At 54.7% G+C, this 24,012-nt stretch overlaps 3 protein-coding genes across 6 annotated transcripts; 2 read left to right on the top strand and 1 right to left on the bottom strand.

The window, feature by feature from the left end:
• Positions 1 to 229: 229 nt before the first annotated feature.
• CENPM (centromere protein M) lies at positions 230 to 6,110 on the bottom strand. Of its 4 annotated transcripts, none has more exons than XM_084306414.1 (7): positions 6,021 to 6,110; positions 5,630 to 5,709; positions 4,584 to 4,682; positions 3,496 to 3,575; positions 2,365 to 2,456; positions 1,393 to 1,543; positions 230 to 714 (listed from the first exon to the last, which is right to left on the bottom strand). In XM_084306414.1, exons 1-6 carry the CDS (start codon positions 6,075 to 6,077, stop codon positions 1,418 to 1,420), a joined length of 534 nt encoding a protein of 177 aa, XP_084162540.1. In that variant the 5' UTR covers positions 6,078 to 6,110; the 3' UTR covers positions 230 to 714; positions 1,393 to 1,417. The 4 variants fall into 4 exon arrangements, with proteins under 4 accessions (XP_084162540.1, XP_084162542.1, XP_084162541.1 ...); XM_084306416.1 differs by having other exon boundaries at positions 230 to 690; XM_084306415.1 differs by having other exon boundaries at positions 693 to 709.
• Positions 6,111 to 8,224: 2,114 nt separating this feature from the next.
• Positions 8,225 to 8,431, top strand: SMIM45 (small integral membrane protein 45; the record flags this gene model as incomplete). Its single annotated transcript, XM_084293596.1, has 1 exon — positions 8,225 to 8,431. One exon carries the CDS (start codon positions 8,225 to 8,227, stop codon positions 8,429 to 8,431), a length of 207 nt encoding a protein of 68 aa, XP_084149722.1.
• Positions 8,432 to 11,393: 2,962 nt separating this feature from the next.
• On the top strand, positions 11,394 to 22,473 carry SEPTIN3 (septin 3; the record flags this gene model as incomplete). Its single annotated transcript, XM_084305776.1, has 10 exons — positions 11,394 to 11,661; positions 16,312 to 16,503; positions 16,725 to 16,853; positions 17,388 to 17,469; positions 18,042 to 18,179; positions 18,505 to 18,622; positions 19,047 to 19,142; positions 20,671 to 20,770; positions 21,063 to 21,114; positions 22,338 to 22,473. The coding sequence occupies 10 exons, from the start codon at positions 11,394 to 11,396 to the stop codon at positions 22,471 to 22,473; spliced, it is 1,311 nt and encodes a 436-aa protein (XP_084161902.1).
• Between the last annotated feature and the right edge of the window lie 1,539 nt (positions 22,474 to 24,012).

Here is a 24,012-nt window from a genome sequence, read left to right as displayed (position 1 = left end):
TCTGGCAGGTGGTTCAGTTCAGTTCACAGGAAGGATCAGATTTGGAAAGCTTTTGCCACCACCACGTGGCCAAAACGGTGACTGCAGCCCATCAAGAAACTGAACTGAACAACATGCAAAATGCCAGCAAGGAGCAGTTTCACTGCCAGGACAAGCTGGAGAAACATGTTCGTAGGTTTTAGAGCCCATACCACACACCTAAACAAAAAAACACACTCAGAGCTTTTAAATATTATACATTTTATTAACTTAGAAATCAAAAAAATCACTATGGACTGACAGTAAGAATAAGGCATGAGTTACTGCTGATGGGAACCTGTTAGGTAAGGGACTATACACAGTATAAGCCCAGTTTCCAAGCCAACACCGTGTTTCCAGTATGCTGCTATAGTCCAGTTTGCTGTATTTCATTTCTGGCCAGCTCCAGAGTGCACAGCCTCAGCCCTAGGGATGCTGGAGGGACAAGTGCAGTCCTGCAGCTCTCTGGAGCTCTTTAGTTTGGGAAAAAGATCTGATTTCCACTAGAAGCTGCATGTTTCTCCTTCAGTGGCATGCCCGTCAGGGCTGTAACACAAAGTACTGCTATACTCTGAGTTACAGCCCTCCTCGTTTGTTGACTCGGAGGTTAGATCTCTCTGCAGAACTGCTCCTCGGTTTGCAGGGACTGACTTGCAGCAGAAGAGTCCACAGCTGTCCAAATCACATTATCCTGGGCTTAAGAGACAGAGTCTTTTTTCTTTAAAGATATAAAAGAAAGCTAAAGTGCTAGATTATCTTCTTTACTCCCTTCCTCCCCAATTATGTACCAGGCGCGGAAATGCTGAGCCCTTCGCTGGGCAGATGCTCACACAGCTGGATCATTAGCTGCCAACTGCAGTCTATCTAGAAGCTGCAGGATGGCCTTCCTCACCCCTTTATTCTCTTGGTGGGGAAACAAAATCTGGCACCAAGGTTTTGCATTAGTCCCAGGTACTGTATGCCAATTGCAAGGAAGCAATGCTGCCTCACCTCTAGCACCTTTGGTCTGCTGGAACTAAGATATTCAACCATGACACACGGCATTTCGGGCAGTGGGCTGTTCTTCTGATATTCTCTCACTAAAACATGTAGCTCCTGGCCACTGGCAAATGGGTGAGATCTAAACTTCATCATGAAACGGGATTCAGATGTAGTAACAGTTAGCGGTCCCTAATTCAAACTATCCCAATCCAAACTATCCTCCCTCCCCACCTATACCTTATCCACTCAACAGGAATCAAGCGTTTTTGACAGGCTAGCAACTACAAAGAGCTCTGCATGAGTGTTTGTAATAAGTCAGGCAAGAAAGCTTCCTAAGGTGATTCCAACAACAGCAGCAGCTTGAATGCCTGCAAGTAAAGAAAAGTGATGAACCTGTATGAGTTCTCACAACAAGAAGCTAGTCGTCAGCAGAGCTCCTCATCAGTGAGCCAAAAGTCAGGGCAGAAACTCCTGGTACGTGACCAGCACAGATCTGTAACATCCGGAGAAGTCTCTGAGCAGTGGTAGCTTGTATCTTTTCCGACTGCAAACAAAATGGAGAAGCTATTTAATCAATATCAGAAAAAGAAAAGCACTGCGTAGCTGTGATAAAGAACTGTAACCAGAGCTAAGTATGGTTCAGAGCTGCTAGATAAAGAGGACACCCACGAGATCAATTTACTCCCCAAATGTTAGCTGCGTTCTGCCAGCTGAAAACCCTAAGAAAGTTTCAAGTGCCCAAACTCACTAATTCTGATTTGCTGAGAAAGGGGAGGGGGGGCAAACAGAGGAACTGGCAAAGGCACAAATGTTATCTGCTGATAGGGAAGCAGTCCCTGAGGATGGAATGATGCTTAAATGGGAAAGTAAGACGTGCCTCTGCTCAATGCCAAACTCTCCTGCCAGCTTTTTCCAGTTACCTGCTTGGTCTGAAGAGGAGCATATCAGACTGCAGAACAGCCTGTGAAGCAACAAAGCCCAGCTAACAGAAGCATTGTGCAGGAAAGTAAAAAAATAAAAATCACGGAGCAAACAGCTCAGGGGCTCCCAGGAAGAGAAAATGCCTCACGGAAGAAGTGTACCAAGGCTTTTCGTATGAGACAAGTTTCTCATAAACTTAGACTGGGTTTTCTGAGGCTTTGAAGTGGCACGGGAAGGTGCAGAAAATCTAGAAGACCCTTTTCAAGGACAGTCAGACTCCTGTACCTGTTGAACCCGCTCTGGTAAAAAGAGTCTGGTCTCTGATGCTACTTTCGTGTGACAGTAGCATACGTAGATGTATTTATTGCTAATGTAACAGTGTTACTAAAGATCAGAGAGCAGTGGAATTTACAAATCCCTTCCGACACCAAACAGGCACCTTACCTCCAGCTCACACAACAGCACAGGACTGCAGTAGGTGTCTCTCAGTTTCCAGATGGCATTCATCTCTATGCTGCAGTTATTCACCCTGCCAACTACGGAAAAAGTTTTTGTGCATTACTAGCCCCATAATCATCATTCAGCGACGAGAAGCACCAAGATATTCTGCATCTGCAAAATGAGCCGCAGCTAATTCCGAGAGCATCGTAGAAGGTAAGGCACCAGTGAGCAGTACAAACAGAATGGTACAAGATGTGCGGTGCAATTAGCACAGAAGTCTTTCGTAATGCCGACAGCAGGAGTAGTATCGCCACATTACTGGGTGCTGCAATGCTAGCATTTGGGATACGGGACCCGTCAGCACACTGTCAGCAGGAGCAGAACCTTCCACTCGTTAATCAGAAGCCCTCCTGGGGTATCGCAGGGTGTTGGTTTCTCCAAGGACTTCCCTCCACCAGGAGAGCCACAGCACAAGGCAACACTAAGGTTCTTCCTCGCCCCCAAATTAGGCCTCCTGACCCCCAAATTCCAGGGGCACAGCACCTCTGTTCTGACAGCGAGCAGGATGGGATGGCCCCTCCAGCTCCCCCGCGCTGAAGCAGGGAGGTGATGCAGGAAGCATCCTCTCCACTCAGGAGGCAGAGAGAAATATTAGAGACACAATGGGGCCAGACAGCACACAGCAGGGATACCAGTCTTGTATTAAAACTATACTTAATAGTTTAGTAGCTCATCCATTTAGGTTCATTTTATTACCAGAGGATCATATGCTGCTCACTGCTACTTGAGACTCCCATTAAGACTGATCTGCAAGAGCAGACAGAGCAGACTTCTGCAGTGGCACAGGAAAAAAAATTAATAACACAATTCATATTCAGGAGCGAGGGGCAGACAAGAGAGGTCTGATTGGCAAAATCAAAATGTAGAGGTCAAGTGAGCACGAGAGAATAGAACCATATTTTAGCTAAGAAAACAAGAGCAGGCAGATGAGCTCAGATTTAATTTAAACAAAGCTCTGATAAAGCCACTGGCCACTGTTGTTTTGTTTCAAATTTAGCCACTGCCTTGTTCTAAGGAAAGCAATAGTGAGCTGTGCTGCTCAGAGAGGAGGGAGAGGGCAGATGCCATACGTACCCCCGGTGACAAGGAAGCATACTTTGCCCAGGAAGAAGCTGGCATCCACATGAGCTAGCGAAGCTTCAACATTCTTCAAGCTGTCAGAAAAGCAGAGACAATCCAGTTGGACAGGGAGGTAAAACCAGCACAGCACAAGGACAAAGGGAATAACGTTCAGAAGCGCAGCTGGAAACCCACCGATGTTAACATCTGCCCATCTGAGAGCCGGCAGAACCAGGCTTTATGTTAAAAGCATGGCATCAGAGACCTCCGAAATACCCACAGCTGTTTAATAATCCATAAAATATCTTTTCCACCCGAGACTCAACAGTAAGACTTTAGTTTGAAAAGTGCCCTCCAAGGTTTGTGGGCACTAAGCATCCAAACTCATTAGCATCCAACGAGACTTCAGTACTACTTAGGCTCTTTCAGCAAAGGCAACCCACACACTTCTGCAGCACCATCTGTGCTGTAAGGATGCAGCTGGGCCTGTCATTTTGGTAAATGAGAGTCCAGGATCATCAGTCAAAAGTTAAGTAAGTAAGAAAATGCTGACTTCTCTGCCCAAGCAAGTCTTTACTTGCGGCCTGGGAACACAAAATCATTCCTACAAAGATGAGCACAAGATGTGAGAAGAGATCAGTCCCTGCAGGCCTGTATTTTCTGCCTGGGGACTTGTGCAGTGCTGTTGCCACTTGGCCAGTGGGGTGGGAACACAGGCACAGCACGGGCTGGTTATTAGGTAGCCCGGCCCAGCATGTTTTAGCTGCCAACATAGCACAGAACATTAAAATTAGATAGAAATGATGGTGGGGCTGTAGAGACAGCATCTTTCCAAAGCTCAGTTCAGATCGCCCCCTGTCCAGGAAGAAATTCTGCCTGCTCTGCTGCAGCACAAGATGCACATCACTGGGCAGAGCAGTTCAACCCTAATCCACTGCTAGAGGAAAAAAAACACTACATGCATCACCGAGCTCTTCTACCACAACAAGTCTTGGGTTTAATACCCCGTGATTCTAACACAATTAAAAAAAAAAAGGTAGATTTAGGCATCAATCCAAGAAGGAATATCAGCTTCCCCTCTCAAATTTTTGCCCTCCTTTTACCTGTATTTGCTCTTGATGTCGATAATAAATACGATCAGATCTATCCTGGGCCGAAGGTGGTCCCTCTCTGCAGGTAAGGGGAGGGATGCTGCCAGGTGGCTGAAAGATAACGAAATTTGCCAGGTTAACCAAATAGCTTGGCAAGGGAGCATCCGCATAACCACAACCACACTGCCACTGCTGTTCGCTACATAGCATAGCTGGCTTCCTGCTAACTTGAAGTTCTTAGGCACCGAGGAGACACAGAGATTCTTTAAGTTAGATTCTCACCTCTTAAGCCTATTCATAGCTGCTGGCAGCTGTGGACTTGTTAATCTCAGATATTTATAATAAGAGGCTTAATAGAGCGTAACAAAACTCAGAGAAAGCTCTCCCCACAGAGGCAGATGATTGTCAGCGCATTTCCTTGTCACCAGGCCTTTCTAACAAAGCGAGCCCCAGGGCTTTACCTCTGTCTCTTGCTAGGCAGTTTCAGTTAAAGTGTGTCAACGCCTGCACATGCACTGCCAGTTAAGGTGCCCTCCTACACAGCAATGCCACCGCCATGCAGCTGTGGGAAGAATTACGGGGTTTGGCGTCTCTTCCACTGGGGTGGGGCGGAAAAAAAGGCAGCTGTAGTGTGTGTCTGGGCTTTCCACGGGGAAGAAAGTTGTCAATAACATGTTTTTGGAAGACCGCCCAAAACACAGATTGGAAAAACTGAAATTCGGGGATTTTTGTTCATTTCCTGACCCACTTCATCTCTGGAAGCCAAAAGAGACGCGCTGCTTTGGGTCTCCTTGGAAGCTATTGCTTCTAGCGATTAATCTTAAGGACTCTGGCTTTCCCCAGTGGCCAGGCTACACCGAACGCTTCCTTTTCTGTGTCTTGCAGCTCGGTCTGCCAGTCTGTGAACAGAGGCGCTTTGTTTCGGGTGAGCGAGGAAGGCACCGGCGGACAGAAACCTGCAGAAACTACAGGAAGCCACGAGCAAGATACGCCCTGACACCAACACGCGTAGAAGGTTAAGGAGAAGCTGCGGCAGAGCGAAAGCTTTCAGCACTCACATGCTGATCTTGAACGCCTTGGGCTCCCTCAGGACGGCCTCCGCCAGCCGCTGCTGCGCGCTCCCGTCCGCGCCCACCAGCTGCGGGCGGCAGGCGGCGCGCTCAGGGCCGGCCCCGGGGGGGAGGGGGCGGGGCCTTCATTTGCATACGGCCGCGACGCGGCCTATCGCGGCGGGGTGGGCGTGGTCAGTGGGGAAGTGGGCGGGGGCAGGGGGTGGGCGGGGGCAGGGGAGGTGGGCGGGGCCAGCGCGACCGTTGGCGCTGTGGTGGTTGGGGGGGGGGGGGGGAGGGGCAGGGACCGGGGGCCGGCGGGGATGGGACCGGGGCTGGGATTGGGATCGGGATTGGGATCGGGATTGGGGTTGGGGCTGAGGGCCCGGGGCAGCCCTACCAGCAGGGCGGCGGAGTTGACGGCCGGCAGCTTGTCGAAGGGCCGCAGCGCCTCCATCCCGCGCCGCCGTTCGAAAGAGGACGCGCGGCTCCGCCCCCGCCGTGACGTCACGATAGGGGCGTGGCTTTCTGTCCGGGGGGGCGTGGCTCCGGTGGGGGGCGTGGCCTGGGCGGGCGCGCACGTGCGGCGGGCACGGGGCTGCGCCCCCCGCCCCGCAGAGCCCTTGGGGGGGGGCTGGGCGGCGGGCGGTGTTTGGGGGATGTTTTGGGGTCAAACTCGAAGATCTCCCTGGGTACGTGGTAAATAAACAGATAAATAGATAAATAAATGGATAAATGGATAAATAAATAGATAAATAGATAAATAGATAAATAAAAAAAATAGATAAAAAATAGATAAATAAAAAAATAGGTAAATAAATAAGTAGATAAATAAAGAAATAGGTAAATACATAAATAATTCGGTAAATAAATAGACATATAACTAGACACAGCAGCTGCGCTGTTCCCCTGCCCATGCTCCCCAGCAGCTGAGGCCCCCCGGGGCAGCTGGAGCATCCCTGCCGGTGCCCGGTGCCACGGCAGCACCCCCGGTACCCGCTCACCGGGACCAGCCCCCGGTACCCGCTGCCCGCTGCCCTAAGGGCGGCCGCTGCCCCCCAGCCCGGCCGCCCCGGGGCTGCCTTTGGCGGCGGAGCGCTCCCTCCCCCGGCAGGGGAGGTTTTCGGGGGGGGTCCCCGTGCCCGCGCTGGGGGCAGCCCCCGGAGCCCCGGGGGGGCAGCGGCCGCCGTTATCCCCGCCCCCCGCCGCCTCCCGGAGCGGCGCCGCTCGGCACCGGCACCGGCAGCGGAGGCGGCGGATGCCGGGGGGAGCGGCCGCAGCCCGAGGAAGGAGGTAGGGGGGTGGCCGGGGCGGGGGGCGGCGGGCCGGGGGTTGTTTGGCCCCAAATTGCCCCCAGCAGGGCAGGGGGGGGGGGGTAAAGAGGGGCTGAGGTTGAGCGGCCCCGCAGGGGTTAAGGCGGCTGTGGTGTCTGCAGCGATATCTGCTGCGGGAAGGTGACATCTTCCCCAGCGGGGCTCCCTCATTTCGGCATTTGGGGTCAAAATCTGCCCATCCCCTCCCCGTGCCCCCACCCCGTCCCGCTTGGCCCTTATGGGGCGCGGGGCGGTGGGGCTGGGAGGATGGAGGGAGGATGGAGCGGGGGCTCCGTGGGGCTGCTTCGCACTGCGGCGCTTTTTGGCTGACAGCTGCTTGAAAAGCAGGCGATGTGGGAGGGAAAGGAGCGTGCTGGCTTTTGTCCTGTCACCCGCTGCATCTCGGGGGGTCCAAGCCGGGGTTTCCTCCCCAGGCTGCTGCATTAAGGAGCCAAAACCCACCGAGGTCTCCGCTGTCGGGCAGGACAGACACACACCCAGCATCTGTGCCAATAAGTGGGAGGAAATCTAATTTATTTTTTTCCTCTGATGCCGACAGATTCTTGCTTATGTTAGCAAGAAGCGCGGCTCATTTCAGATCTAACCCCCCCAAAAAATAAATGCTATCGAGAGGGCAGGAATAAAAGTCGGCTTCGTTCTCGCGCTTCCTGCTGGCGGTCTTTGTGCAGGCAGGGACGGAGGCTCAGCTGCAGCAGGCACGCAGCAGGCAAACGCTGCTGGGCACGTTTCGATCGATTGATCGCTGTGGTGTAAACAGAAAAAAAATAAAAAAATAAATTAAAAAAAAAAGCCCAGCAAGCTCTGAATGAAATTAGTTACTGTGGCACCGAATTAACCAGTACCCACGCCAACGCAGAAATCTCAGTGAGGAGTCAGCTGGCAAGCAGTGCCCTGCTTCCTCCTCCCCTGTGCCAGCGGGGATGCTGCAGGGAGTTTGGCTTCCTGAGCGGGGACTGTGGGGCAAAGCAACCCCAAAAGCACCAGGCACTGCTTGTGGTTGAGGTGTTTGCTGGCAGGGGGCTCCTGCTGTGGGAACGTGCTGGCGATGGTCAAATGGCCTGTGCAAGGTGGGGTTGGGACATGGGGGACACAGAAGAGGTCCCAGGGGAGCCAAAACAGGGTTCAGGTGCATGACATTACAATGGGGCACAAATCAGGAGGTGAGGAGGAGTGTGGGGAGGCTGGGTGCTGTTCCCACTGCTCGTGGCAGAGCCTGGCGGAGCTGCTTTTTGGGTGCTACGCGAGCTTTCTCCTCTTTTCTGCAGCAGCCATGCCCCACTTCCTGGACTGGTTCGTGCCCGTGTACCTGATGATCTCCATCCTCATCCTGGTGGGCTTTGGGGCCTGCATTTACTACTTCGAGCCCGGACTGCAGGAAGCCCACAAGTGGCGGACGCAGAGGCCGATCATGGAGCGAGACCTGCGGAAGACGCTGATGATTCGGGACAACCTGGCCTTCGGGGTGCCCGAGGTCTGACGTGCTGTCCGTGAGGGGCACGCTCTCGGCACCGCCAGGAGAGCCCCTCGGGGTGGCAGAAGGCTGGAGGTGGGGGGATGACAGCCTGTCCCCCGTCCCCTAGGCTTGTGCAGGCCACCAGCTTTCCACGTGCTCGTAGCCCGTCCTCCAGCCAAGGACTCCTGCTCCCTGCCATGGACGGTGTCTCCTCAGGCTGACAAGCCATTCATGTGAAGGGTCCCACATTCGTCACCTGAGCTGGGGCTGCCGGCTTCTTGACACGACCTCGAGTGGTCTCTGCAGGGCTACGGGAGCCTTTCTTTCCTGGTCGTGGACCAAAAGCTTTTATCCCTGCTGCAGGCACACCGCTTTTCTGCATGGGTGTTGGAGACAGAGACTTCAGAGCTCAGCGCTCGCAGGCTGACCTTTCCAGGTGCTCTACATTCGCACTGAACCTCTGCTGAGGAGTTTCCTCCAAGCCCCGCATCACACGGAGCCGTTCTGTGGTTCTCCAGGAAGAGTCAAGGCCAGATTTGTCATGTGAACTTCTGATCTGCCCGGCAGGACACTTTTCTGTGAGCTGGCTTCTTCAGTCCCCTGCACCTATAGTCCTGAGGTGGCATGGGCACCAGGCCCGCTGCCACTGTCCCCTAGCTGTCACCCCAATGCCAGCTCTGAACCATTCTCCACCTGCTCGTGGCTGACAAGGGACACTGCACCGTCCAGTGAGGTGGGCCAGCGGTGCTGCCCCTCATCCTGGACCCAACCCCTACGATGTGGGTCTTGCACAAAACCCCACGCTTGTGTCGTTTGCACTTCCCCGGGACTGAACTTCCGCCAAAACCCTGCTCAGAGGTGTGATGCTGGGTCTTCGTGGGCATTCACATCACTCCTGCATGTCATGCTCCTGCCTTCCCCTCTTGCCTTCCTTCTTCTGTGGCCCCAAGGGATGAGGAGAAGGCACTGGGCTGATCAGTGATGTGCTGTTTGGTAATACTCCAGGGATGAGAGGCAATGTTTGGCTCTAAGGGTTTTGGCTCAGGAGAGCATGAGTCAGGACATCCTGTAAATACCCAGGGTCTTTCTGGGCCATCTCATCCACGCAGAATGCAGTAGCACCACTGTTATTTTCCGCACCAAACCCAGGCACGCTGGTGGGAGTTTTCTGTCTCTGTTTCAAGCCAGAGAAGTTGAGTGTCCTTCTGTTCAGACGAAACCCAGGGACCTTGATGTGAGTACCCTAACCTGGGAGTCTCACTCAGCAGGAAAGTGGAGCGAGTGGGATTTCTCCTGCACCAAAATTTGCACTTGCCCTCTCGAGCAAAGGCTCAAAGTGCAGGTGCAGCCTCAGACAGGTCAATCCCACGTATTTTTGTGCCTTGGTGACTCAGGGCTGTGAAAGGGACTGCACTGCTTGGTTCCAGGTGCCACCTTCGGTTGCATTGCTCGCACTCCTGCCCTGCCACACAACACAGCCACAGCCACAGCCACCAGCACCTTGCCCTGACCATGCCAGAGCTCACAGCCAGGGCTGCAACGCAACCGGGCCCCAGCTGGAAAAATAAGGTAGCAATAAAAACCTCTGCACTAGGGAAAGGGGCTCGGAGAGGCCGGGGAGGGACTAACCCATCCCTCTGCAGCCCCCAAACCCACTTTGATCGCTGAGTCAAAAGAGAAGAGCGAAAGCCACCAGCCTGGTAAATACGAGAGGAGCTGTGGCTCCGGGTGGGAGGTGGGAGCTAGCAGCCCACGTAGTGACAGGGCTCGGCCCCTTGGCACCTCTTCCCTCCTCCGTGGCACCCCTGTGTGAGCCCTGCCCGATTTCATCTCTGCTCTGCCCAGGACTCGCCGTAGAAACCGAGCAAAAAGCAGCAGCCAAACAGGATGAGGCTGCACTAGCAAGTGCTTATTTACCACCCCGGCTTACGTTTCACGCTGTTTGGCCCCGATGCGATCAGTGTTGAGCCAGGTATTTCCCACAGTCACTACGTTTTGCACTGTCAGTGGTGTCCCAGCCCTCCACAGTGGATAAAGGTGTGTGCAAACCATGCGTCCGCTGCTTGGTTTCCTTTCGGTTTGCCTGCGAGCTGCCTGCCTCCAGCCCAGGGCAGCCAGCAAGGAGCACGCTGTGCTTTGGTTTCTCAGGGCAGCTCTCCATCGGCAAGCCTCCCGTGCTGGGCACGCCGACGGGGTGTCTGGGAACAATTACGCCGAAGGCAAACTCTGGCTGAAAACTGAGACCGCGTCTCCTCTGTGAGACCTGTGCAGCTGTAGAGACCTCGAGGGAAATGGTCTCAGACACTGAATTAAGCTGCATGAAGCACTGGAGAAGATACTTAGTGCTGGAAACAGCAGGCAGCATCAGGATGGTCTTTTTCTCCTTCTCTTTCTCTTTTTTTTCGGCACGGTGCATAGAAATTGCACCGCCCGGGCCTCCTGCCCATGCAATTGATGAAACAGGGGCTGGCCCCGGAGATTGTTAAACTGGAATCCGCCATTAAAAAATAAAAGAGAGAGAGAAAGAGAAAGGGAAAACGTTTCAAAGTTTCAACTTTTTAATTGCCTTGTTTTTTCGAGAGCCAGCCTTGTACCAGCAGGCCCGCGAGCACTGAGGTGCTGCCACGCTGGACACGGGGCCGCGGCGTGGGGCTGCCCCCCAGCACAGCCTGCCCTCTCCCAGCCATGGGGCAGGCCTGGCGGGGGGCATGGGGCCAAGAATGCGCCGGGGCGGGGGTGAGAGCAGCCAGGGAGCCAGCGTGGGGGCACCTCGGGCCGGCCACAAGCAGCCCATTGTGGCGGCCGGAGGCGGGCACCACTCGGGCTGCCTGGGAGAACGGCAGCCGCTCGGCGCAGAGGGCAGCGGCTCGGGGGGCACCCCGGCAGCCCCCAGCCCGGCGGCAGGCAAGGCCTGGCCCCTGCGGCCATGCTGGCCCTGCTCGGCCCAGCCTGATCCCTGCCCTCGTGCCTCTGCTCGCAGCCCGCCATGGAGGAGGACGTCGCCCCAGGCCCTCGCCCCGCCGGCCCCAGCCGCATCCCGGGCCCCCCGCCGCGGCGGTACAGCCCCTGCGGGACCCCCACCCAGCGGAGCTGCCTCTGGGTCACCCTGCGGCACGGGGGGACCCCCTGGCAGCGGCTGCGGGGCCCGGCCCCTGTCACCCCCGTCCCCCCGCGCCCCCGCCACGCTCCGGGGTCTGGCGGGGCCGAGGCCGCCCCAGCGGAGAAGATGCCGGGCACCGGGGACCCACGCACCGGTGGGTCTGCGCTGCGGGGAGGGATGGGGGCACCAGGGGGCTCGGTGTGGGGCAGGATGGGGGGCACGGGGGTGTTCCCTCTTCTCCAATGGCGCTGAGGAAGAGTGGAGGAGCCGGGGGAGAGTGGCATCTGGAGGGGAAATGTGTCTGTCTGTCCAGCAAGGTCTCAGAGCTGGCAATGTACCAGCCAAAGTTTGGTGCCCCAGCATGGTGTGGCCATGGCACCTGGTGGGGATTGTCAGGGAAGGGAAGGGACATCTCGCTCTGGGGGAGCCAGCCTGGGCAGGAGGGCAGCCAGGTGACCCTCGGGGCTCCCCAAACACAGCTGGCAGCACCTCACCCCGCACCCTGCACACGCGTGTGCACACGCACGGATGCACGCACACACCGCGGTACACATGCAGGGCATGGCCGTGCCTCTGCACCCGGGGCCGGCAGCCAGCAGTCACGGTGCCAGGGGAGGAGAGGTTTCTCACACCTCCGCAAGCAGAGCTGAAGGGCAAATCGGTCTCAACAATTCCCTCTCTCCTGGAGACCTTGCCACCCCGCAACCCCCCAAAATACCCATGGGGCTGAGTGGTTTCTCAGCCAGGAAGGGTTAAATATCCCCCCGTAAACAACGGCAGCATCCAGGGATGCTCTGCAGCCGCTGGGGAGCAGGGAGGCAGAGGGCAAGAAGAGCCAGTGTGGCACGGGGAGGGGGGGGCTGCACCTTGTGCCCCCGAGGGGGTCCCTGCGGGGTGCAGGGAGCCCACCCGTGGCGGCCCCCAGTTCCCAAAGCTGGGGCTGGATCCGGGGAGGGTGCGCGGGGGGAGATTTTGCAGCGATGTTTAATATTCAGGTCACATGACGGTGGCAGCAGGAGCAGCACCAGCATCCCCGCTCAGCTGAAATAGCCGCTGGAGAAGGAGGGGAAAAAAGGAGAGGGGGGGGAGAAGAGGACAGGGAAGAAAGAGAGAGAGGTAAAAGCAGAGCTTCGTAGCCCACCGCGCTGCGCCAGCGTCAGGCTAGGAAAGTGGGGGGGAACCCACCCCCTTGGGAGAGCGCTCGCAGACAAAGGGAGCTTCATGTTCAAAGGTAGGATGCTCCGGGCTCGGCAGGGCTGGGCGATGCCGGAGGGACGCTCGGGCTTTTCGTGCACGCAGCCTCTGCACGCCGCCGAGCTCCGGCTGCTGGGGCTGAATAGCTCTGAAGGGCAGTGGGGGAAATTGGTGCCGGCTTTGTGGGTTTTCTTCTCGTCTCTCGGTGCTGGCATTGCAGGAGAAGGAGCAGGGGTGGCGGTTGTGGTGCTGCTGCGGAGTAGCTGTCGCCAGGGGCTGCTCTGAAAGAAAGATATAATCCCAGCTGGTCCAGGGCTGGGGAAAGCCCACGAGCTGCTCTGCCACTGGCTTGTCCCTTGCCACTGACAGGCAGCCGCTGCCGGGGCAGTGGGGACGCCCTGCGCTGCTCCCTGGGCATCTGCGCAGGAGGCAGCGGGCGGGCAGGGGACAGGCAGCTCCGGAGGGATGGACACCCTGGTCCTGGGGTGCTCAGCATCCTCTGGCCTCGGGGTGCAGCCCAGGCCGGGCCAGCTGCCGAGGGTACAGCCCCTTCACCCCCAGCTCCTGCATCTCCAGAGGCTTCAGCACACGCTGCCCCGGGTGGAACCGCTGCGGCCCCGGCAGAGCCCGAGGAGGAAGGGTGCTGCCAGCACGGCACGGCTGGGATAAGTTTCCCTGCTCAAAATGCCTGGTGATGCTCAGGCGGTGGAGTGGGACACGGGGCTGGGGCCACACGGGTGGCAGGGGCTGGATTAGGACTCACGGGTGGGTCGGTGCCCCTGGAGGGCCTTGTGCTGCACGGGAGGAGAGGCGCAGCGAGGCCGTGGATGTGTTACGGGGGGGGCCGAGCAGCCTCGCCATGCTCTGGGAGATGGATTCGTGGTGCTGGCCGGCTGCTTCCAGCCCTCCCTCCCTCTTGCCACTCAGACAAAGGACGGAAGGCAGGGGGAGGGGATAAGACTGTATCTAGGTTATGGGGTCTGGCCTGCCCCAGGACACAGGGGATGGAAGTCTGAGCCTGCGGCCGACCCGCAGGGCTGCCTCCATCGCCAGCAAGCTGCTGCGAATGCCAGGAGCGGATGGATGTGGTGCAGCAGCACCAGCCTTCCCGGAGAGGTTTTGGGGTGGATTGGTGGATGCTGGAGGCCAGAGCCGGCCGGGACCCCTCCGGGCACACGGTGCTGCGCCATCCCTGCCTGCCCGGCCCCAGGCACTGCGGCTCTCCTCTCCATGCAGCACCCGGGAGCAGAGGGATCACCAGCAGCCGCCCTCTTAAATCAGCTTCTCTCAGCCTGCAGAACAAAGCAGCAGGGAAACGGGTGGGAGCGCCAGCAGCGGATGCGAGTGGTTAACCTTGGTTAACCCCCTTTTCATTATCAGCTGCACCAAGCATGGCGGGCTGTCAGGGGTTCATCACGGGGAGCAGCCGGGGGGCTGCGGGGTGTGCCCAGGGTGTGTAATGCTGCCTCTTGACCATTCGGTCAGAGCTTTAATGAGGCTTCCGAGCAGTGCTAGCCTTACATCCCCTACAGAAGGAGACCTCTGGAGGTCTTTTTTCTTGCACTTGGGGTTTTTTATAGGTGCTCAGGCTGCTGGGACCTGACTCCAAAATACCTGCTTTGGCCACAACAAGCTCCTGGCTCCAGCAGCGAAGCCTGCCAAGAAATGGCCAAGTGTTGCCATGTCCACAGCAGGGTTAGCAACATCTGGCAGCTCTGGGCAAATCGTTCCTCAGCACAGAGAGATCGAGGGATGGGTTATCAACCTTTTGGTGAGCCTTGAAGCTGGCTGCCAGCTCTGTCCTTGTGTCCCTGGTACAGGTGGCACGGAGCAGCTCAGGAGAGGACGAGTGGGGCCGGGCCCTCTGTGCTGTGCCAGAGCCATGGGCTTTCCTGGCTGGCAGCAGCTTTGAGAAAGCTGGAAAAAGACACGGGGAGCCTCGGGGGAGGCTGTGTCAGCAGGGGGGGCGCAGGCCGGCTGTGACGGCTGTAGGAACGGATTGCAGCTGAGAAGCACTCGGCTAGGCGGGCTGCCTCCGCCGGCAGCGTGAGGAGCTCCCAGCTGCCAGCCCGGCTTGGCCAGCGCTTCGTCTTCTGCCCTGGTCCCTGAGGGTGCTGCTCGCTGCTGCAGAAGAGGGTGGTGATGGCTGGGAGAGCCCCTGCTCGGTGGGGAAGGGCAGGAAGTCATCCTGCTGCAGGCCTCTCAGTGAGATGGAGGTGGCACGAAGGCCCGACCCTAAGGACGTTACCTCAGGGCTGTTCACAGGCTGTTCACCTTCCACGCAGCAAAAAGCTTATATAAAATGTGTTTTTTCCCCTGTGTAGAGCAGCCCTTTGTGTCTGCACAGACGCTTTGATATGGCAGCCAAGATCACCAGTCACCCTCACAGCTAAACCTGTCCAGGAACAAAATCTCCCTGCCCTCTCCCCAGCCCCTGACCTGACCTGGCCGAGATTTTGGGACCCCAGACTGGTGCTGTCAGCGTCCCCAGCCCTATGACCTCTGAGTTGTCTTCCTCCCCAGGAGGTGTCTGTCCCTCGCCAAATGGCAGTCACCTGAGGGATCTGCTGAGAGGAGCGAAAAAGCACCACCAAAATAATGGAAAGGGGTAATTTAGTGTGAGGTACTTGAATGGGAGCGGCATACAGAATAAGAGGAGTGCTTAGCAAGCAAAAACACATGCTGTCTCTGTCCTGGAAAAATAAGCATCTAATGAGACAAAGAATGGGGAAGCCGAGTAATTAGAGTGGGAGAGGCTCCAGCTTGCAGCTGGGCTGTATGCGAAGAGTGCTTGGTTCCCGTCCCCTTCATCTTCCTTCCCAGAGCCAGCCCTCACACTCCCCGTCCCCAACAATTACGGCCTCTCCCCCATGCCCTGTCCTCTCCCCACCTCGGGTTCCTCCTGCGGTGGGTGGGAGCTGCTCGCTAACGAGGCAAGAGCTGGAGATGAATGGCTGAAGCCCGCCCCGAGCTGTGTGTGCTGTCATCCAGAAAGGAGTTGGAACGGCTGGAAAGCCTGAAGGCACTTTCTCTCTGTCAGTTTGTTTTGCATGGAAGGAGCAAGGACAGGAGGGAGGAGAGAAAGGCGCAGCTGATTAGCTTCTTGGTGGGCACGACACAACCCACCGGCCTGTGGGAAGGACAAAAGCACGGAGGTTGTTGCCATGCTTTCCATTTCCACCTTTGCCTTATTCTGTGGAGCTCAGCACAGAGTCATGCAGCCTCTCCCGGCAGGGGCCAAGCTTGCAAGCCCCCACGTTAATTCCCAAACTCTGTTTCGATGCCAGAATTTGATAGATGATAATTTTTGAAAGTCTGTTCCATTACGAATTTTGTGCTGAAGTTGGAGGGGCAAGCCTCTAGTGATCCTGATGAGAGCTGGGAGGCAAATCAAATCAAATCAAATCTAGGCTGAGAGGTACAAGAGTATGCAGGAAACTCGGGTGGATGTTCCTCCAAGAAGAGCCTTACTGCTAAAATCTTACCATTCAATCCTGCTCGGCAGCCCTTGAAATGGACACACAAAGCTGACCTCCACCCCTGAGAGAGGGTGGCAGGGAGGTCCCTGTTACACCTCAGTGATGCTTTTTCAATCTCTCTCCCTGTGCAGGACCAGTGGAGAGCAAAACCGAAGCAGCCATGTCTGAGCTCGTCCCAGAGCCGCGACAGAAACCAGCTGTGCCGATGAAACCCATGGGCATTAACGCCAACTTGCTGGGCTACATCGGTATCGACACCATCATCGAGCAGATGCGCAAGAAGACCATGAAGACAGGTTTCGACTTCAACATCATGGTTGTAGGTAGGCAGAGACCGGTGGAGGTGCTGGGAGCCATGGCTGGGTGCTCTCCCGTGAGGCCGGGAAGGGAGGGCAGGAGGGAGCGGCCGGTGCTTGCTCTAGGGGAAAGGGCAGCTGGCACAAGGCAAGGAGATGCCTACAGCCCTTCCTCCTGCCTGCCTGGCTCCATCCCCTGGGCCTGCTGTCAGTGCGTAAGCCACGAGCTTTTTCTTTGCAATCCTCAGGTCAGAGCGGGCTGGGAAAGTCGACGCTGGTGAACACCCTCTTCAAATCCCAGGTTAGCCGCAAATCTTCGGGCTGGAACCGGGAGGAGAAGATCCCCAAGACAGTGGAGATCAAAGCCATCGGGCACGGTAAGAGCCAGGCTGCTGGGGTGCAGGCCATGCTGATGCTTCAGCACGGTCCAGCAGAAGACCCCAGTACCCTGTGCCAGCAGTACGTTGCTGTAAGGCAGCCCTTTCTCCACGGGAAGCTGAAGGAGAAATGCCAGTTTTAGGTGACCTCGGACCCAGCCAAGGCTTTTCTTAACCAGGGATGCATGCCACTGATGCCATAGCCAAAAGGAAGAGGTAGAAAAAGTGCTACAGATATTTCCCCTGCCAAGACTTTAGTCTGCATGTGTGGATTAACCTTGTGATAAGTCATTCCCACCTGCAGACATTTACTGCTCTGTGTAAGGTAGCTTTTGTGCAGGGGGTACCAAAATTGGGAGTCAGGAGCTCATGTGGGGTCACAACTGCTGAGCCATGACACAGCCTGGCCTAGTCTTACTTGGTGGGCAAAGATAAGGGCAGAGAGCTCTTGTTCCACTGTAGGGCACAAAGACGTGTTTCATGCTGGAGCAGGCTCCCAGGGAAGTTTATGATTGTTTGCAATTTCTTCCCCAGTTATTGAAGAAGGTGGTGTCAAAATGAAGCTGACAGTGATCGACACCCCAGGATTCGGAGACCAGATCAACAACGAGAACTGGTGAGTTGTACCCAGTTGCAAAACCTTGCAACCCCAGAAAAAGGCTGCAGTCGAGCTGATACCTGGAGTGATGCTCACCTGCTTGGCCTGGAACGTGGCTGGGATTCTGTTGTGCTCAGGGGGACAGTAATGGGATGTGCAATTGTAAGCTTATGTGCGTGATCCAAATGATTGTCAGGAAACTAGGCAAAAAAACGTAATCACCTTCCCAGGATGAGTTCCCCCAAATTCTACATATAGCTGAAAGTTAAGCTGTTCTGCCCCAATTCAGCCAATCCATATTTTCCCCAGGTTTATCCCAAAGAGCAACCTTCAGCAGCCCCCCGCCACAGCACCAACAGGTCTTTCCTTCCTCCCTCCACTGATTTAACTGCTGAATTCCACTGTGGTCCACAAAAGCCCCTCATCACAGTCAGAGAAAGTCTTAAACCTCTCTGCTGATGTTGAGGTGCTCTTGGTGGATATATTTTATGCCAGAGCTTGCTTTGCTGCAGTCAGAGCAGGGAACGCTGTAGGCAGGAACATGAGGAGATTTGTACCTGTCTTTTCATCTCTCTCTCCCACCTTAACAGCTGGGAGCCTATCGAGAAATACATCAACGAGCAATACGAAAAATTTCTGAAAGAGGAAGTGAATATCGCAAGGAAGAAGCGAATTCCAGACACACGAGTGCACTGCTGCCTCTACTTCATCTCCCCCACAGGCCACTCGTACGTACAAAGTCCCTTGTCCTTCCTCACCCCCTCTGTGGCAGGCATATGCCCTGCACCGCTCTGTCTCAGCCTCACAGCCTGCCCACAGAGCTTAATTTAGGGTGCTGCAGAGCTTAAAGGAGCCTGGGATAAGAAAGGCAGGAGAAACGCCACTGTGTTTTTTGGGAGGATGGATGGGAAGGAGGAGAAGCAATCACAGTGGCAGCAAGTGGGTTATGTGCAAGGGAGGTTTTGCTGATGCCCTGATGCTGGGAGAGTCACCAGGATGAAGGGTGAGGATAGTAGAAGTGACGCCTTTGTGTTGTTCCTTCTTGGGCTGCAGCCTGCGGCCTCTGGACCTGGAGTTCATGAAGCACCTCAGCAAGGTAGTGAACATCATCCCAGTTATCGCCAAGGCTGACACCATGACCCTGGAGGAGAAGATCGAATTCAAACAGAGAGTGAGTATCTCCGCTCCTGCATGGGGTCCCTCCCTGCCCCGGCTGTGAGATGGGAGACACGAGCTGTATCCTTCCTGCTGGTTGCAGCACAGCCCCCAGGGATGCAGTCCCACAGAGTCCAGCACGGGGTTGGTGTGTAAGCCCTGCCACTGTCCTGAAGATACAGCTGCCCATGGCTCTGAGGGCACTTGTTCAGGGGCGTATCCCCGTGACAGCCCATCATAAGCTCTGTCACGGGATCTGCAGAGCCAGACAAGTAACCAGGGCTGGGGAAGGACGACTTGTCACTGCTGCCATGTGTCCTTGCTTTGCTGCACGCTTCCCTGGGGACAACCCCTCCACCCTTTCCCTGCTGGAAGGGTCTCCCAGACACATCTACCCTCAAGCTTGTGGTACTTGTGCTCCAAAATGTCTCTCTGCCCAGGTGCGCAAAGAGCTCGAAGTAAACGGAATCGAGTTTTACCCCCAGAAAGAATTTGATGAGGACTTGGAGGATAAAACAGAGAATGACAAGATCAGGGTAGGATACGTTTTACTGTGGGAGGGGGAAGGGGGGAATGAGGGCTGGTCGGATTTAATGAGTGTAAAGCATGTGTCACTGGAAGGTTTTAGGTGCTTCATGGTCCCCACATGAAAGATGCAGTGGACATAAGGGATGGTCGTTCATCCTTCCTAGCTTCATTTGTCCCTGTCATTGTCACAGGGTGCTGTGAAGGCTGAGCGAGGAAGGCCTGCATCTCTCTTCCTCTTACTGAATGCTCTGTTTGGCCTCTGTTAAGGACCAAATGGGCCAGATGTGTGGTTGGTGTCCAGCCTCTGTCCCAAACAACCACCCCGTGAGCCCTCACATCCACTGACCAGACTCTACTTGAAAATCAGGCTGGTGCTCTGCCCTGCCAGCCCCTGTGGGAAGGCCTGTCCCATCCCTCCCGCCTCAGAGAGTTAAAAACCATCTAATTTCCAGCCTGTGTTTGTTCATGGCCAAGCTGTACCTAAGACTATATCCGTGTTCTTGTCCCTATGTTGACTTGAGCACTTCTGCCTAGTGGCCCCACGCACCACTCATTTGCAGAGAACAGGCTTATCCTCTGCTGGCCTTCTGGTCAGCTAAATGAGATAAACTTTGACTGAGCTTCCCATTCCTCAGCAGTCTGTGCGCCTAGTCGCTGTTTTCTGTGCCTGCTCCGGTTCAATTTGATTTTCTAGCACTGGTGCAGGTACCCAATGCTTCCCTGTCTCTTCCGAGGTCTGAACTGGACCACATCCTCTCTAAACAATCGCATCACGCTGGTGACTCGTGGTCATCTTGTGACTGGCTGGCACATGGGGTCCTTCCCCTCCTTCAGTCTCTTTGCTTGTGCATAAGCTCAGAAGCCATAGCAGAAATTCTTGGTGCTATTCCCTAAATGCTGCTCTTTGTGCCGCAAACTTACATCCATCTCCCTCTGTACTGACAGCTCCTCCTGGCTTTGTGATGCTAACGCATTTAGTTATCCCACTCACTGTTTTTTGTGGCGAGGCTATTAATGGAAATAAGATGTCTTCAGTGGCAGTCCTCAAGAAATTCCAGGAGTTACTGCCTTGCAGCCTGGCACTTGCCCTTTCTACTCCCCTAGCTGTCACAGCCCCAGCAGAAATTCCCACCTCCCCCAGCTTAATTAATCATTTCCCATTTGGCAACGCATCACACACTCTGGGGAAGACCAGATGGGTTTTGCTGCTTCTCCAAACTGTTTGTTTGTGAGGAGGGCACCACGTTTCCTTCTGCACTTCAGCCTCATTACCCTAGGTTTGGTAGTCTCATAAGAAACAGGTTTCCTTTAAATCTTCATTCCTGTGGTAATTGCAATCCCTTCCCAGGCCCAGGGACATCTACAAAGCAGAATAAATCCATGAATATCTGCACAGCCTTACAGATAATAGGGTCTCCTGCACCTTGTGCTCTGCAGATAGGTGCTTTCTGTTTTCTGAGGGAGGTGGATGGGGAACAGTGATGGTGCTGCTCTCTGGAACAGGTTTGATAGGTTTCTCCACATGTCTCTCCCCAGCAGGAAAGCATGCCCTTTGCAGTAGTGGGCAGTGACAAGGAGTACCAAGTGAATGGAAAAAGAGTCCTGGGCAGGAAAACACCTTGGGGAATCATTGAAGGTAAGGAAAATCTTGTTTCTGGGAGATGAAAGTACCTCTGCAGGCCCCAGTAATAGACTATGTCCTGGTAACATGTCCCATGATTACCTTCCCGTGCCTTTTGTGTTTTTTCAAAAAGAGGAGAATTTTTGGATAGCTCTGCTGTCAGGTGTTTGCACAACTGACATCCTTTCGGAAGAACACAGGCTCAGCCCACCTGGAGCATGCCCCACGGCAGTGACCTTACCATGCTCTGTAACCACAAAAGGGTTGCTGAAAATGGCAATATAACACTTGTTTGCTTTATTTTCAGTGGAAAACCTCACTCACTGTGAATTTGCCCTCCTTCGAGATTTTGTCATCAGGTAAGGCCATGGTCATGCACAAGCTTGGTCTTGGTGAGAAGAGAATCTTCCTGAGACCCTCTTAGAGTGAAATCACCCCTATGAAAGGGAAGATAAAGCACATTTCAGGCAGTAAAAGCTTCTTTGGGGTAGGGTTGGGAATTAAGGGGTAGTTGGGTAAGTTAAGGGGATGCTCTAGTGCCTCTCTTGACCACTGTGTCAAGCAGGTGCTAGTTTTCATGTATGATCCTGATGACTTAAGAAAAGCAGAGTAATAGCACTTCTCCCGTACCCCATTAAGGATATTAGGTTTCAAAAGCTTCTAGTTGATGCTGACATAGCTCTGCACTGGAGTCTGTGATAAAAAGGCCACTACCCCATCCTAGACCATGTGTCCTATCAGGCCAAGGGAGGGGTTGGAACATATGACCTGGAAGTGAAAAGCTCCTTATTTCATTCAGCTGTCATTGTCTTGTCCTATTTCAACATGTTTCATGAAGCTGTCTCAGCACAAATAATATCTGCCTCAGATTCTGTAGAAGACCTGCAAAGATCCAGGGTCACCTCTGTTCCTTACCAACACCCTAAGATTTTAAACAGCACCAAAAAAAACAAAGAAAAGAAGGGAAACACACTAAAGCCAGAGTCCTGTGGCTCACTCCACCTGTAGGGGTGGTGGTATTGAGACATTTCACCAGGTACAGTGCTTTGACATCACCATACTGCCCTCTTTTTGTACCATGGTACCATCCACAGCAGACGTGCTTTCCCTGAGTCTTCCAGTAAAAGCATTCTGACAAGCGATGATCACAAAACATAAGACAACCCAAGGCCATGAGTTTTCCATGGACTATTGCCCACAGCAGTGTTCTGCAGGTTGCAGTCCCTGGTGGACCTGATACTGGTGCTTCCTTGTCTCACCACAGAGCTGAGTTAAGCTCTGTCTGCTCTCACACACCAGGCTGCTTGTCCCACAGGTCTGAGAGGGACAACGCAAGCACAGCCAGGGATTTCAGCCCATATCCTGCATCCTGTGCTCATGCCCTCCTGAATTCTGGTGCTTCAGCTCTCCGCTGCATTACGGCACCTGTACAGAAAGAGGGTATATTCATTAACCAGACAGACTGCAGAAATCTTCCCTTTATCTCAGGGAATAAAATGAACATCAGAAAACTAACACTGACAGTGCTGATGTTGATTATCATATCCTCTTCCCAACCCCACCTTCATTTTGTCCTGGGCAGGACCCACCTTCAGGACCTGAAAGAAGTGACCCACAACATCCACTACGAGACCTACAGGGCCAAGCGGCTGAACGACAACGGAGGGCTGCCCCCCATGACCACTGAGACAGAGGAAAACCACGAAAGTAATCTGTGAATGACCCCTCTCCGCTGTCACATCATGTCTCTGGATACGAAAACCCACCCCTATTACCCTTGGCTCTACCGTGGGCCTGTCTCTGAAGCATGTGGAGCATCCTCTGTGTGCGAGAGGGTTGTGTGCGTGTGAGTGTGTGTGCCTGCACCTAACTGTGTGCCGGAGGGGGACCAAAGGCATCTCCTCCATCCTTCCCAGACTGTCCTCATTCTTGGTTTGTTTTTTTTTTTGCACAGCTGACTGTCCATCATCTTCCTTTCTCTTGTTTCTGTGTCTCAGCTGTGTGTCTTGTCTGGGGGAAATAGGAAGAGGGGAATGATTTATGGGGGTGAGAGGGCTTTGGAGGTGGGAGGTGTGGGGCATGCAGGGGTCCAGTTTTTTATCTCTTGGAGATATGGCAAGGAGAGACTCCAGGAGAGACGGTGGAGTTGGAGCATGCGGTATCTCCACGTGATGGCTTTCTCCCAGGTCCTTGGCGAGTGGGAAGACAGCTGACTGCTCAGACAGGATGGTGGCCCAGCATTTTATCCCCCTTTCTTGCTGTGGCTTCCCAAAGGGAAATGGCAAGTTGGAAGTGGATAGATGGGAGAAGTGACAGACTGACATGTTTTGTGGTTCGGGGGAAGTGAGTGGGGGGAGAAGATGCAGAATTAGATTTTGGGCCGTAGCAGCTACCTGAAAAGCATCAAAGTACTTGGGGGAAAGAGCCGTATTTTCCAAAAGTAAAGAGTAAAAGAACATCAGGATGTCTCCCTTGGTCTCCACTGGTGGTAGGAACACAAGAAATACTTTCTCCTCACATCTGTGCTGGCTACTCCAGCAGTCTCAGCCCGGTGCTACTCCCCAGCCCTCCTACTCTTCTCCTGGCTTCCCTGTCCTCCTTTATTTTTGTCCTCATTCCCTTTTAACTCTCCATACCCCTTTACCCCTTCCTTTCATTCCCTTTCTTTTTTCTTTCTCTCTTTCTTTCTCTCTCTTTCTTTCTCTTTCTCTTTCTTTCTCTTTCTCTTTCTCTCTCTTTCTTTCTCCTTCCTCCCTCCCTCCTTCCTTCCTTCCTTCCTTCCTTCCTTCCTTCCTTCCTTCCTTCCTTCCTTCCTTCCTTCCTTCCTTCCTTCCTTCCTTCCTTCCTTCCTTCCTTCCTTCCTTCCTTCCTTCCTTCCTTCCTTCCCTCCCTCCCTCCCTCCTTCCTCCCTCCCTCCCTCCCTCCCTTCTTCCCTTCCTCCCTCCCTCCCTCCTTTCCTTCTTCCCTTCCTCCCTTCCCACTTTCTCTGCTCTCTCCCCTTTCTATCTCTCCTTCATTTCCTCACAAACCTTCCTCTTCCCCAGGCCCTTTCCTTCCTCTCCATCTCCCCCAGCTCTCACACCTCCTCCTTATCAATGCGCTGTTGTGTCACGTTGGTGCTGCTTTACCCTCCCTTGGAGGAGGCACGGAGGGAAGGCAGAGACCCAGGAGCAGAGGCACGGCTTTCCTGAAGGCTAAATGCTCACGTCTGCCGGTGGCCAGCTCTTCTCTGCATGTCCCCAGCCAGGCCGAGGGCA

The sequence above is a fragment of the Netta rufina genome (genome assembly GCF_964035555.1).
Source record: "Netta rufina genome assembly, chromosome: 1".
Classification (NCBI taxonomy): Eukaryota; Metazoa; Chordata; class Aves; order Anseriformes; family Anatidae; genus Netta; species Netta rufina.
The sequence above is the reverse complement of the archived record's forward strand: the minus strand, read 5'-3'. Positions and strand labels throughout refer to the sequence as shown.